At 43.3% G+C, this 12,914-nt stretch overlaps 3 protein-coding genes across 3 annotated transcripts in view; all 3 read right to left on the bottom strand.

Moving 5' to 3' along the window:
* LOC120955150 (1-acylglycerol-3-phosphate O-acyltransferase Pnpla3-like) overlaps positions 1-12,914 on the bottom strand; it is a 209,451-nt gene that overhangs the window by 43,901 nt on the left and 152,636 nt on the right. The window lies entirely within an intron of this gene.
* LOC120957639 (neuroligin-4, X-linked-like) overlaps positions 1-12,914 on the bottom strand; it is a gene marked incomplete at its 3' end in the record, with an annotated part of 129,514 nt that overhangs the window by 32,586 nt on the left and 84,014 nt on the right. The window contains exons 5-6 of the mRNA XM_040379943.2: positions 11,682-11,823; positions 2,941-3,093 (exon numbers count right to left, since the gene is read on the bottom strand). Of these exons, the coding sequence (XP_040235877.2) occupies positions 2,941-3,093; positions 11,682-11,823 (295 nt within the window). The remainder of the gene's footprint in view (positions 1-2,940; positions 3,094-11,681; positions 11,824-12,914) is intronic.
* Positions 7,181-12,914, bottom strand: part of LOC120956844 (mRNA (2'-O-methyladenosine-N(6)-)-methyltransferase) — a 218,602-nt gene continuing 212,868 nt past the window's right edge. Inside the window, exon 5 of the transcript XR_007452557.1 lies at positions 7,181-7,191. The gene's annotated coding sequence lies outside the window, so the exon portion shown is untranslated. The remainder of the gene's footprint in view (positions 7,192-12,914) is intronic.

Here is a 12,914-nt window from a genome sequence, read left to right on the forward strand (position 1 = left end):
TTTAGACATGCTTTCCTGGATCTTTACAGGCAAAAAAATATGACAGTGGACTTTATTATAATTTAAGCTAATAAGGCTATATAAGGTTGAAATTTCAGTCTGTCTGTGAGACAACATTCATGATACAGGTTGTATTTATTTGGCAATTAAGTTCTGTCATATTGAATTTTACCATTTTTGTACAAAGAAAGACGTATTTTAATATCTTATTGTTATATTATTTTTAAGATTTTAATAAAATTAAATTTAAAAATATCTATTTATACTGTTTTAAACATCTCTTGGCAATCTGATCGAGCCTGTAACAATTTAACGTTTGTTTACATATGTTTCAGGCTGAAATAATCTAAGCTGAAAATCTTAGTTTAGCGTGTGATTTAGTACGGAGTGTTGACATGATTTCCGCCACCAAGTGGCCACCAAACTCCATACTAAATGCTAGCTAGAAATGTAAAACCCCAATAGTAATCAAAGTGTTGAATGATTTCTTATGATTTTGTATCGTTTATAACGAACTCAGTATAACTGTTTGAACAGTTTCTTAGGAATCCATCCAAATTCAATTCAAATTAAGATTAATTGAAAACATAAATCTCTCTCCTTTTATTTGTAATTTTACATTGATACATACTATTGTAGAAGATTTTACAACAACAAATTCAAAAAAGCATCGAAATTTTCTAGTGTTTCGTCGCGAGTCATTGGTACACACTCAGTGAGCCAGCATAGTGCAACGAACTCACGCGCACGTTCCACGCTCCAAAGCGTCCAAATTACCCAACGACGCGTTGCGCATAGTTTATCATCGTAAACAATTTCCAAGCAGAATCTAAACAGAAATTGCGCTTTCGAGTGGTTGCTGGGGCTGCATTTGTGCATGTCCAGCACGGAGTATTCTCCCCGCTGCTTTAAAGCAACAACCACCAAAAAAAAACGCGATTCGGCTACCACCGTTCTAGACGACCGATACGACCGATAACGACGACATCGATTGCACGTGTGCGTTTGGCTGGTTTGCCGTTTGTAGCAAACCGTTTTCCCCCCGACTTTTGCAATAAATATTATTCCATAACGAAATGAATCCCAGCCATTGCGAAGCATTGCTGGCAGCTGTGGAACCGATTTTCCCATGGTTGTGAACCAAAACGGTGCCGCGTGTGTGTGTGTTCACAACCAATTCCATTCATGCTGCTCGCTGTTACATGGTTTTCTGGCGGACGCTGCAGCCGGTCCAACACGCAGCTGGAGAGCGATGGAATCATTTTTCAGCATTTATATTTATCGTTCGTTTGGTGTCGCCGTAGCACCGTCGGTGGGAATCTACGGTACGATCTACATCATCTGTGAAGCAAACGCCCCGGAGTTCGGTTGTTGTTCTGATTGCTCCGCTGTACCTGCTCTACAAATAAACCATCCCGATTGAGGTTGTATTTTTGGGCTATCATCCGATCCACAGCGAGCAGGGATGATCGTGAGCAGTTCAACATTATTTGATATCGTTCTCTTGAGCCAATGACGAAGGGATTGGATGGATTTCGGAGATAATCGGTGTGGAATTGCACCGCTTTATGAAAGCACTCTCCTCCGACAAACGCGCTCTCAATGTCACCTTCAATCATACGCAAAATTTAATGGCTAGTAGTTCGTGCTGTGACAGGAATTTTCCAGCTTTTTGTTCTGTTAAACTTTCCCCTCCAACCGAACCGTGCGTCGCACGTAAGGGTTTGATCCTCTCAGCAGTGCTTTACTGCTTGTTTTATTATTGTTTTCGTATAAGCACTAAAACCAGTGATAGAGTCAGCCGATAATCAGCCAGTGCTGTATGTAGTGTGCAGCAGCGAAATTGCTGCTACCATCCCCCTTGAATGTACTCGTGTCGTAAAAAAATACGTTAGGAGGATAAATTTAATAACACCATAAAACGGGAACACCATAAACCTTGCCCCACCGAGGTGACCGAGACGGCACAGTGCATACAAACAGGCGCGCGCGCGTGGTTGGAGAATAAAGTTTTTCTGCTAGTGCTGCTGGTGCTACAATTTCAATCTTTTGATAAGTAATGATTTATGATATAATTGTGCAAAATAAAGAAAAATACCATCACACGCGTACAGCTAGCAACAACAGCAATAGTAGGAGGTTAAAATATGTTATTTTACGCTACATACTGCTCGTGCAAGTTGATCGCGAGCGTGATGCATGGGGTAATAAAAATATGTGCCCAAAAACAGAAAATCCCTTTTCTCCTGAAAATCCAAAACCCACTAACACACCCTGACAGATAGTTTGCGCGATGGTTGGAGCGCGGTGGTACGCGTTTTAGACAGTGCGCGTTGAGTCAGCGAAAGAACGAATCAAAACTCGGCTCACACTGGATCGCTTCGAGCGCAGTGAATAATATAAATTTTCATTATCCCGAATCCACTGGACACACACTCGCGTTCGAAGAGTGCGCCACCACTTGAGCGCACTGGGACAGAAAGCCAGCCGCTAGCCAACGCTTCGTAGATTTACGGTTAGCCCGGCAGCGACCAGTTCGGGCTTGGGCTCAGTTTTTCGCTCGAATGCTCCTTCGAAAGCCTTCGCCCAAATTAATGAACGATGACGTTGATGATGACTTGTTGCAATGGGCCAGCAAAAGCACACTGAATGCGTGCCAGCGTGCCATATAAGCGTTTCGACTGTGTCAAGTCAAAGTGGTAAGGAAAGTGCACCAATGTCAAGCTGCATGCGAGCTTTTGCTGCACTACGCCTTCCCCGAAGTGCGTACCAAACCAAGGGTTAAATAGTTTTGTGAATAGCGGTTAGCAGACGTTTCTTAGACTAGGCCACCCAGGGCTGCAACCGATAGGGGCAATCACCGATAGAGGGCAAATGCGATAGCTTTACATTACCGTGTCAGCTTGCCAGGAAGGAGGACCGGCACGGACGATAACTTACCGAGTATTCCTAAACGAAAATTGACTGTAACAACTATGACGTGACCGTAGCTTGCCAGTACCGAGCCGTCGTACGGATTGCCGGAACCCCAGTCGTACGCTTCGCCGTGAATGTAGAAGAAAATTGAGTACGGTGCCTCCAGTCCGCGGCTTCCTGTTAGGTCCAGAGAAGGGATAGCAATGGAAGGGAGAAAAGAGAGGGGAGAAAATTATTAGTGCCATGTGTAGTTGTCGTAGTGTGGATGCGTATGCCATCCGTACGTTTGCATAAAGCGAGAAACATCAAAACAGGAAGGGTAAATTCATCAACACCGCTCCGAGAATGGCTTAGATTGTTTCCAGGAAAGTGGTCGCCGTTCGAGTGTGTTACTGTTAGCGTAAGCCATAGAACAGTTGCAATTGAAACAGATCCGGTTAGGAAGACTATTCTCAGTTCGTTATAATGGTGTAAATAGGTATTCTGTTGGCATGGCATGGCGAAGGATTCATGTGTGTAAATAAAAACAATATTCCATTTGAGTTGTTGGCACGTTTGCACGGAAATGAGTGATAGCTAAGTATTTGTAAGAAATTTCCATCAATACCTTTTGAATCTGGAAGTATTTATTTTCGAAGTATTAAATGGCTCAATATTAAGCTTATTGAATAAAAGCTTCTTTAAACGCTCTGTTATTCTTTCATTATTCGCATGCAATTTAACGTCTCTGTGTGAAATTAAACTGGATATCATATGGAATAAGACTTCAAAATGTAAACGTATTTCAGGAGTTGAGAAGGACAAATGAGGTATAATTACTCTCAATTTGGATGCCATGATGCATGGATAGTGGAGATTGACAAATATAGAGAAATGGTTAAATGGGGTAGATTTTACATGACAAATAGTTCTCCTCAAACCCAAGTCCTTAAAACGTACTGCACAAATCAATCTGTTGTAATTGATTCATCTCGATTCCAAAATTAATATGTGAACTATGCTATGAAACTACAAATCTATGATGGTTCAACATCATTAATATCATTGAGGGTGGCTTGTTGAGCAATCAACTTTGAACTTAAAACTTGTAAAACCTATTTTAAGGTGGTTTGTAGAGGTTTAAAAGCTTGCTTACAGGCTCTATAAAAAGTAAAATAAAAAATTCAAATATGTTGGAACCCCCCAGGAAAATCAATTTGCTTCAATCATTGCTCGTAACATCCCGCAAACTCATTTTGAACTAACTGTTTTTAAGAACAAACAATGGACACCCTTTATCGGTACCTTTTTAAATATTTGACGTACCTTCACGATCAAAAAGCAATGAGTTTTCCAACACAAAGTAATAATATGAGCAACTCATCCAAAGGTCAGCAAAGGGATGGGCAAAAGCAAAGTCCCGGAGCAATTTTCTTTTGGATATTTCATATCAAACGTCCTTAATGTCTTCGCAAAACGAACATCAATCAAAATTAAAAGAAGATCTAAATAATAGGCAGATTGAAAAAATGAATACCTTTATATGTTTCCATTTAAAAGTCACCAAAATATTTGTTTCAAAATCTCTCATTTGATTTCTGCAGTTATCTTTCATCTGCGCACATTTGCAAAACATTATTCTCTTATCAAAAATTGTTTTTTTGCTAGCTAGCAGCAATCAAACGATCATTCGTAAAAGAAAACCCATTTAATTTAAAACCCACACACAAACCTGTGCATTGCAAACGAGCGTTTGATGAGCCTTAGTAGAATCAAAACCTCATGTTGTTGTTTCTCCACATCAAGGTAAACCGAGAACACATTCATACGCAAAAAAGACGCATTCAATAGAAGAAAGCAGTACCAGGGCGGGCTTGAAGCAAAAGCTAATCTTCATTAAATGAAGCTTGCTATTCAATTGCTCCTGTTTTTCGGTGACATCAGTAAACGCTACCCAACCCAAAGCTGTGGAAGCTTGCTTTGAACTTTGAACTTTGAACCACCTCTAAATCCGGCTGGCATACAACGCATCACTTTTTTCGGAGAAAAACTGCCTCCGGCTTGCAGCAAATCATAACGTGAAATCCATATCGAATATGAAATCATACGCCGTACGCCCACACTCGCACCCACAATTGAGAATGGGGCTGCGGGGCTAGGATTTTAGCTAAAAATAATGAGTGAACATAAAAGTGAACAAGCGAACGCTTCCCGGCGTTTGTTTGTCCGGATGTTGCGGATGCTCGTTTACATAGGATGTTGTGGTTTGCTGGCTTACTGGCAGAGCGAACAGCGGGGGAAAAGCGGGTCTAAAACTCATCCACACCCGCCCAAACCAGCCACCAGCTCGTTTCGAACGATAGTGGTACGGGGATTATTACAACCACAAATCCGATACGAAAACAAGAAAGAGAGAGAACCATTTAAGACGTGTGCCCGGTCGTCCCGGACCCGGAAACGAAGGATCTGCTTTTAATTGCAAGCACTGGATGCTCTCCATCATGGATGGCGACAGTGGCGGCCCGGACAGTTGTTCTACCCTTTGTCTAGCGAAAGTCCGAAAAATCGATCGATCGAGAGCGTCACCCCGGCGACTTTCTGAAGAAACTTAATTAAAAATAAATAAATGGAAGCACAGATTGACGCAGCCCGCTGTTACACGTTTAATTAAGATTTCAATTAATCCGCTCTCTTCCTTTCACTTTCGGTGCTAAACGTTCGGTGGATGTCCGCTGGCGTCGAGAGCGCACCGTTTAGAGGAGAAGAATCTACGAGACTTGACTGCAGTACTTCCTTTAGAAAATGGGGCGAAAGAGAGAGCTATAAAAAGAATGCCAACTTGTGCCGTTTAAATTGCAGTGCTTCAAAAGCTCTTCATCTCTCTCTCTTACAAACACTGATCACGCCTCAATGCGAACTAAAAGCATCTCATCTTTCCGTAGAACCACAGCCGTTCAGTTTACGACGATCATCATTTTCGTTGGAATCGCCTTTTAAATGAACCACCAACTCTGGTGGCCGGGCTAAGGCGAATCAGACGCAGACGGAGCACACGCATCAGCTCAATTATGGCTGCAAACGCGTGACACACACACATACACACACACACACACTCACTCACACACATATCTGCTCTTAGGAGTCTTATAGCAAACATTAAATAATCGTTGATTTTTTTGTCGCTTCTTTCCCACGTTTTCTCTAAAAGTCACTTACGCGAAAAAAAACATCCCCCCAACGAATGATTTCTTGGAAAGTTCAGACTGTGCTTTATAGCTTTCTTTTTCGGTTCGTTACAACAAATCCACCACCTTCCCTTTCCCTTTGCCGTCTTCGTAGCAGCGTCGAAGCAGTGAGGATTTCTCCGTTAAAGCGAACTCGATCTCGAATGATGGAACACCGAAAATGTTAAAGTTGAAATTCAATTATCATTTATCATTTGCTACAAGTATCCCACTTGCATCCCACTGCGCTGCCACTACGAGGAGGACATTGGACACACACACACAGAACGCACGCTTCCGTTCGAGCGGAAGCGTACTCGAACAACATCCTACGCTTGACGACAAGAAATACGGTTCGTTCTTCCGGCATACGTACGGCACACCGCAGAGACCAGCAAGGATGAGAGAGAGAGAGAGAAAGAGAGAAAAGAAAAACCCGTGAACGTCTGGAGGGCATGGGAGCCACAAAAAAACAGAAGGAAATTTTGCACATAATGTAGATAAATTGTCGTCCAGGGCAGCGTCCTCACCATCGGAAGAACGATTGCAAATACGAAATTCGAAACAAATAAAAACGCAAAGCACCGAATTGTATTCAAATTAATGAGAAAAAGATTTGTGTCAATGTTCTGCCCGGAAAAAGGAAAAGGACAGAACCGCTTTTTGCCTGAGTAGGAGGTGTGTGTGTGTTCGAGGTGTTCCTAACGACACTGCTGCAAGGGCAACAGATGCTGCTTGCGGCTGAACGGTAGTCATCCGCTTTTAGTTATTCTTGAACATGTTTATTCACCTTTTCGGAAAGCGAATGCTTTGCAGCGAATCGTGTAAACAATTGGTGTCGGGAAAGTGAAGTGAGACTGGAGATGTTCTGGAGATACCGACCGATACTATAATAGCTGAATCACACCTTGACGTGTAAGATCGGAAAAATGCGGTGCAGGAAATTGTCATAACCCAGCAAAGTTTACGTGACATCGCTTAAAGATTCAAGCATTTTGGGTGTAATCAATAATAAAACGTTACTTTTAACAGTTCGATCAGTTGTTGATGATCATACAACTCTCAGACATATCTCTCTACCTTTCCCTTGTTTTCTTTTACTTTTTAATATTTCTTAGGCAAAATAACTTTTAACCAGTGAATTTTCAGTGAAATGCTTTAACGTTTTAATGCAGGACTATGTTTTGGCGGATAAATTCAAGGAATTAATCCGTTTATGGTAAATTCATATTTACCGGAGATGTAAAGAAATTCGTGTGAAACATATTTTCCAAACAAAATACTCAAAACATTTGTGACAACTAATGCTTTCGTAGAGTAGCTTTAGTAGAATTAATTGCTGTATGGACTGACATCGACGATTTTTTTGTTGCCTTGCAATTCAAAAATGTTTTAGCAAAACTGAGTTGTCAAAGTTTCATTGTAATTTGCATTGTGTTCTTGCATCCATCGCTCATTCCTGTGGGTCGAAAACTCTGCCCCAAACCTATGTAAACCATGTCAAGAAAAGTTTTGCATTGAACATGCTCCTAATCGAAAACAACATCACCATCATCCCGGCATCATCATCATCATCATCATGATCGTCTCACGAGCTAACGTCTGCCGCCAGCGTTCTCTACAGCGTCAATAGCAAACCAGAACGATCCAATCAAACCAAGCTAAACGACCGAGAAGCTGATTCCACGAAAGTTTGCACTATATCCCACTACACCAAAACTACACCGCTCCTCAATACGTGGCTGCCAGGGAGAGCCAGCCAGGGAAGAAGTTTGCGGTTTGTGGGCGCTACGAGCTCGTACGAGTTTTTGCCCCCCTCGTCTTGAATTTTGCCCATTTATCGACGTTTGAAGCATCCGCTTCTCGTGCCACCGGCCTCATTCTCTCTCTCTCTCTCTCTCTCTCTCTCTCTCTCTCTCTCTCTCTCTCTCTCCGTATGAGTCATGTATTTTGCGTTGAAATAACCATAAAATATGCATTACTTTTGAAACTGCTTGGCCGGAAAACGGCACGGTTCGCCTTGGCTGCCAAATGCAGCTCCCTTAAAAAAGTTTCCCTACCGTTTACGCCGTGCCACGAACGGCAAATCTCACCACTACTACTACCGTTACAAGGGCGTAAGGTGTTGGTACTGATTTTTCACCTAAATTTATGCACAAAAAACCCACACAAGCATGCACATCACCAGCCCCGTCCGTGTGACCCTGAGGTGGTGAAATTGAATTTACCTTTACCATATTTATTCGGTTAGACGTAATTTCATTGCTGTCGACTTTTGCCCCGTTCCCTCCTTTCTACCCAACTCTACTTCACTGCTCTGTCAATGAAGGGGTGGGAGGAAGCGAATGATTTGACGGACGGGAAAGTTAATTCACTGCGATGGGTACGGCTCATTTGGGAGCTTGTTTGCCTGTGCGCTTCAATTTCCGTGCTACCTTTGTGTTGCGTTACACTTTTGACAGCTTCCTGGTGGCGGGAGGCATCTTAAAATTTCTCAAAAGCTGTGAAGGACTCTTACCATGTTGTGTATATGGGTGCATGTGTGAGGAACATACATATTTACACGCACCCTAAACGTTAAGCGTTAAGCGCCACCGAAGTGATGAGATAAATTGAAAATAACACATTCAAAACAGCACTCGCACACACACACACACACACACACACACACACACACACACACACACACACACACACACACACACACACACACACACACATTTCCTCCTAAAACATATTCACGTACGCAAAACGGTTCAAAAATCTTTACATTCGCGTTTTTGCTTGCTACGCTTCTTGGCACATGGATGGCGTTTGGATGATTTATTTTGCGAATTTTATTACCAAGCGTACATAAATCGAATTGCGTCGCTGTTCTCTATCTCTTTCTCTCTCTCTCTGAACCGTGGGTGGGTCGACTTGTAATGAAATGAAACGATAAAAATAATGCACACCCACACACACACGCATACAAACTCAAACTGATGTTGTGGACCAACATTACGAGATTAAAGAACAAACCGATCAACCCACACTCCACAATGAGGAGAAAATGCATAAACAGCGAAATCGAATCTCGTTGCCTTTGTAAAGGTTATCGCTTTGATTTTCGGTCGATTGCAGTGCGCATAAAAGCGGGAATCGTAAAATTACAATCTCAAATACTGTTGATTAAGGCAAAAAATGATTCGGAGGAAAAAATCCTACTCATATCATCCTTTTTTGTTTGGTAAACATGAATTCTACTTCTGCTCAATTGAAGCGATCACCTCTGGATGCCAACAACAAGAGCGATTCAGGCTCATGAACATGTACCCTTTAAAACAACGTCACACTCATCGTATCTTCTCATGCTGTGTATTCACCAAGAAACAAGATACATTTTGGTTTACCGCCATCATTCGATCCGCCCATGTCGAAAACCCGATGCGATACGCTCGTTAACGGTCCTCTCTTCAGCAAGCAGCCGCACACCAGGCTCTAATCTCCCGTTTTCGCAAGCCCCTGGTGACTAATCTGTTTAAAGCATCGTAAAATTAGGTTCGAAGCTTCGCCCCACTATTTAGTCGACATGGGTAAAGCGGTAGCTCATCTGATAATGACCACCTTTTCGCCATTTTCGTCCGGCCTGCCCTTTGCCAACCAAACTCTCCAGTTGGCCATATATCTGAGGTTGATGACGGGGGGTCACCCAACCCGACACGGCCAATCCCGGCTGGCAGTGCCGCACGGGAGCTTAATAGTGGGACAATAGATTAAATTTTATAACTACAATTATGACGCTACGTCGAGGCACCGGCACAACCCCTTTTGATGGGGGTTGCGCATTCGCAGTTCCGGGCCGGTAGCGCCGGTTTCTACCGGAGATGTTGGTTGGCGGGTCCTGTGTACTTTATAATTTCCCATGTTTTGATAGCTCCATCTCTTTGGCATGTTAAGGTGGCACTTTTCTTATCTTGTACCTCGGCCGGGCAGGGTTCTAATGCTAGGAAAGGGGCTTTTATTTTCTCGGTTTCACACATCATCCCGCCAAACAGAGGCATTCAAATAAAAAAAATCGTACTATTATTGAGGTGTGAGAGGAAACAATCTACAGCAGTGATAAGGAGTATTAGTTTTGAACCGATTTAAATTTACAACCGATTGTTTAATTGAGCAGGTTTTAGTCCGAAATTGGATATTTTGAAACAATCTACACTATCAAAGATATTTCATGAGCTTGGATAAAAATATTGCCACAAGCAATCAGCAACAGTCGTCTTTACTGATATCTGAGTTAAAATTTCACAATTGCTGACATTGTGCTTCACGATTAACCGAAACTACAATAAACTTTAGTCTTTAGTCGAATTTTAGGCAAAATGGTTTGCCAAGATCGTACTTTAACAATTCTGTCACCGTTGTCATTTGTCAAAATGACCGAGATATCGGCTTAATCAAACAAACACTTTACAAAGCTTTTATTTTTTTTCGTCTTCTTCTTCTTATTTGGCCCAACAACCGCTGTCGGTCAAGGCCTGCCTGTACCCACTAGTGAAGTGAGCTTGGCTCTCAGTGACTTATTGTTACCATAGCAGGATAGTCAGTCCTACGTATGGGGGCACGGTCTATTCGGGACTTGAATCCATGACGGGCATGTTGTTAAGTCGTACGAGTTGACGACGGTACCACCAGACCGGCCCACAAACAAAGCTATTGACGTACGTACTTGTAAGTGTAAGCTGTTGTATAAGATTCTGAAGTTAAATGGTTAAGGAGTTAGCAAACAACCCGCTTTGGCAGGAAATATTCAAATGTAAGAAAATATTTTTGAAGATCAGCTCGAACAACTCAACTTTCAAAATGTACAGTTCAACCCAACAGTCCACCATTCCAACAAATACCAACCACTGCCACCAAGTTTCACCCTGAGAACAAAGTCAACTGCTAACAAACAATCATTGTTCAACTGCATTCTACATTAAAAAAAAAACTTCCACTAAAGTACCGGTTGTACTTTACAACAGAAAGTCCTGCCCCATCCCGCCGCGAGCGTTACTTTGTGCGTCAAAGTCAAGGCAACTTGTTTGTTGGCCTGCGATAAAGTTGTTTGTTCAGTGTGCTCCTGGGCTGCTGACCTCATTTCTCTAGTCGGGATGCAAAAAGAAAACAATATCCAATTCCGCTCCACCAACTCGCCACACGCTCAACCGAGGTCAACCAATCTCACCAAACAAACGGCGATGAATATTACAAACCATAACCTTACGGTTGCTACGGGAACTCTAAGAAACCTCGAAATGTTCTCGCCGGCTCTTCCGGCCATTCTCTGTCACACCCCGGCGTTGTATTTTGGGCTAAGCAAAGGCTGTTTGTACTGCAGCAGTACTTCCTTCCAGTCCAAGGGTACCTTATAGTGATCCAATTTATGGTCGATGAGTGCGGAATTTATCACCCTTCGTTCACAGCCAGCCCGACAGGGCGCGGCCAATCGAATCGGCGACTTACATGAGGTGAACCTTCGGATGGAATTGCTGGCAAAACTGATGGAAAGAGAAGAGTGCGACAAAGACTGTAGCTTACCACTTCCGGGGACGTAAATGTTGAGCGTCAGACAGTCCTCGCTCTGGTTCGCTAGCAGTGGTTGCAGTCGCTTCAGATGCTGGTAACGCCCCTTCGGCATCGAGAGCAGTGCCGCCGTCCGATTGCTGATGTCGGGGAAGCTCTGCAAAAGGAATGGTAAAGCGTAAAGGATTAGCGACTGTCGCTGGGTAACTACAGTGTGAGAGAGAGACTGTGTGTGTTTGTGTGTGTAACAAGCATCAAGCGAAATGGGAATGGGTAGAAAACATACACATATATGAGAGTTATGAACAGCCATATCCTGTTCGGGCTATGGGTACGATACTGGCGGGCAATGCTGCAATCTGCTCCCAGACGGTAAGGGCTCGATGATAAAACGGTGCCCCGCGGCCACTACCGACTTAATGGAAATGTTCAATTTGGAAAAACGAACTACCGAGACAGACCGAGATGCCCGCTTACGGTGCCGGCAGGCACGGTTTGCTGATGTCACGAAGCGATGCCGGGCTGCAAGCGCGCACACACACACACACCGTACACCGCACACCGATGGAGCCAAAGTGCAATTTGCAGTTTCTGGCTGCAGTGATTTACTGACCGTTTTTGCTTGGTTCGTCCTTCGCTCCTTGCCGTTGAGCGTTGGCTCCGGAAAAAGGGGATAGATTTTAAATTTGATCTCAAAATCTGAAACCCGTCGAGAGGGGCCCCTATTTTCCCCGGGAGGGAAAGAGAGCTCGAATGAAAGGTCTTTCGATTTGGGATAATTTTCCCCACAATCAGGTTCTTGTTTTTCGACCAATTTGCAGCACGAGATCGTAACGAGATGATGCATCATCTCGAGTTGTGGTTTTTTTTTTTGCGAGCTCGGTTTGCACATCGGTGGGGCCAAGGATTGTGAACGGCGATGGAGTGTTGATTGCACTTAAGCAGCAGTCTGGTAAACAAACCAATCTGTTTCGTCGAATGGTCGGGGCGCTGATCGAGTGGGATTTTTGTTTCAGCGAAGGAGCGTTTACCCGACGGGGATATTCATAAGTGGTCTAGCGACCCTTGAGTAGGGTTAGAGAGCGGTTTGGTCTGAGTCTGAACCGCGGTGAACTGGGGGTTTGTTTGCTGATGTTTTCAGCTTTGCCAACTGTTTATCGATCAATTAGGAGAATTTAATTAAACTGAGCCCGGCGTTGAAAGGGTCACAGCATAATGTATTCCATGAATAAGGGGGTCATCAGCTTT

The sequence above is a fragment of the Anopheles coluzzii genome, chromosome 3 (assembly GCF_943734685.1).
Source record: "Anopheles coluzzii chromosome 3, AcolN3, whole genome shotgun sequence".
Classification (NCBI taxonomy): domain Eukaryota; kingdom Metazoa; phylum Arthropoda; class Insecta; order Diptera; family Culicidae; genus Anopheles; species Anopheles coluzzii.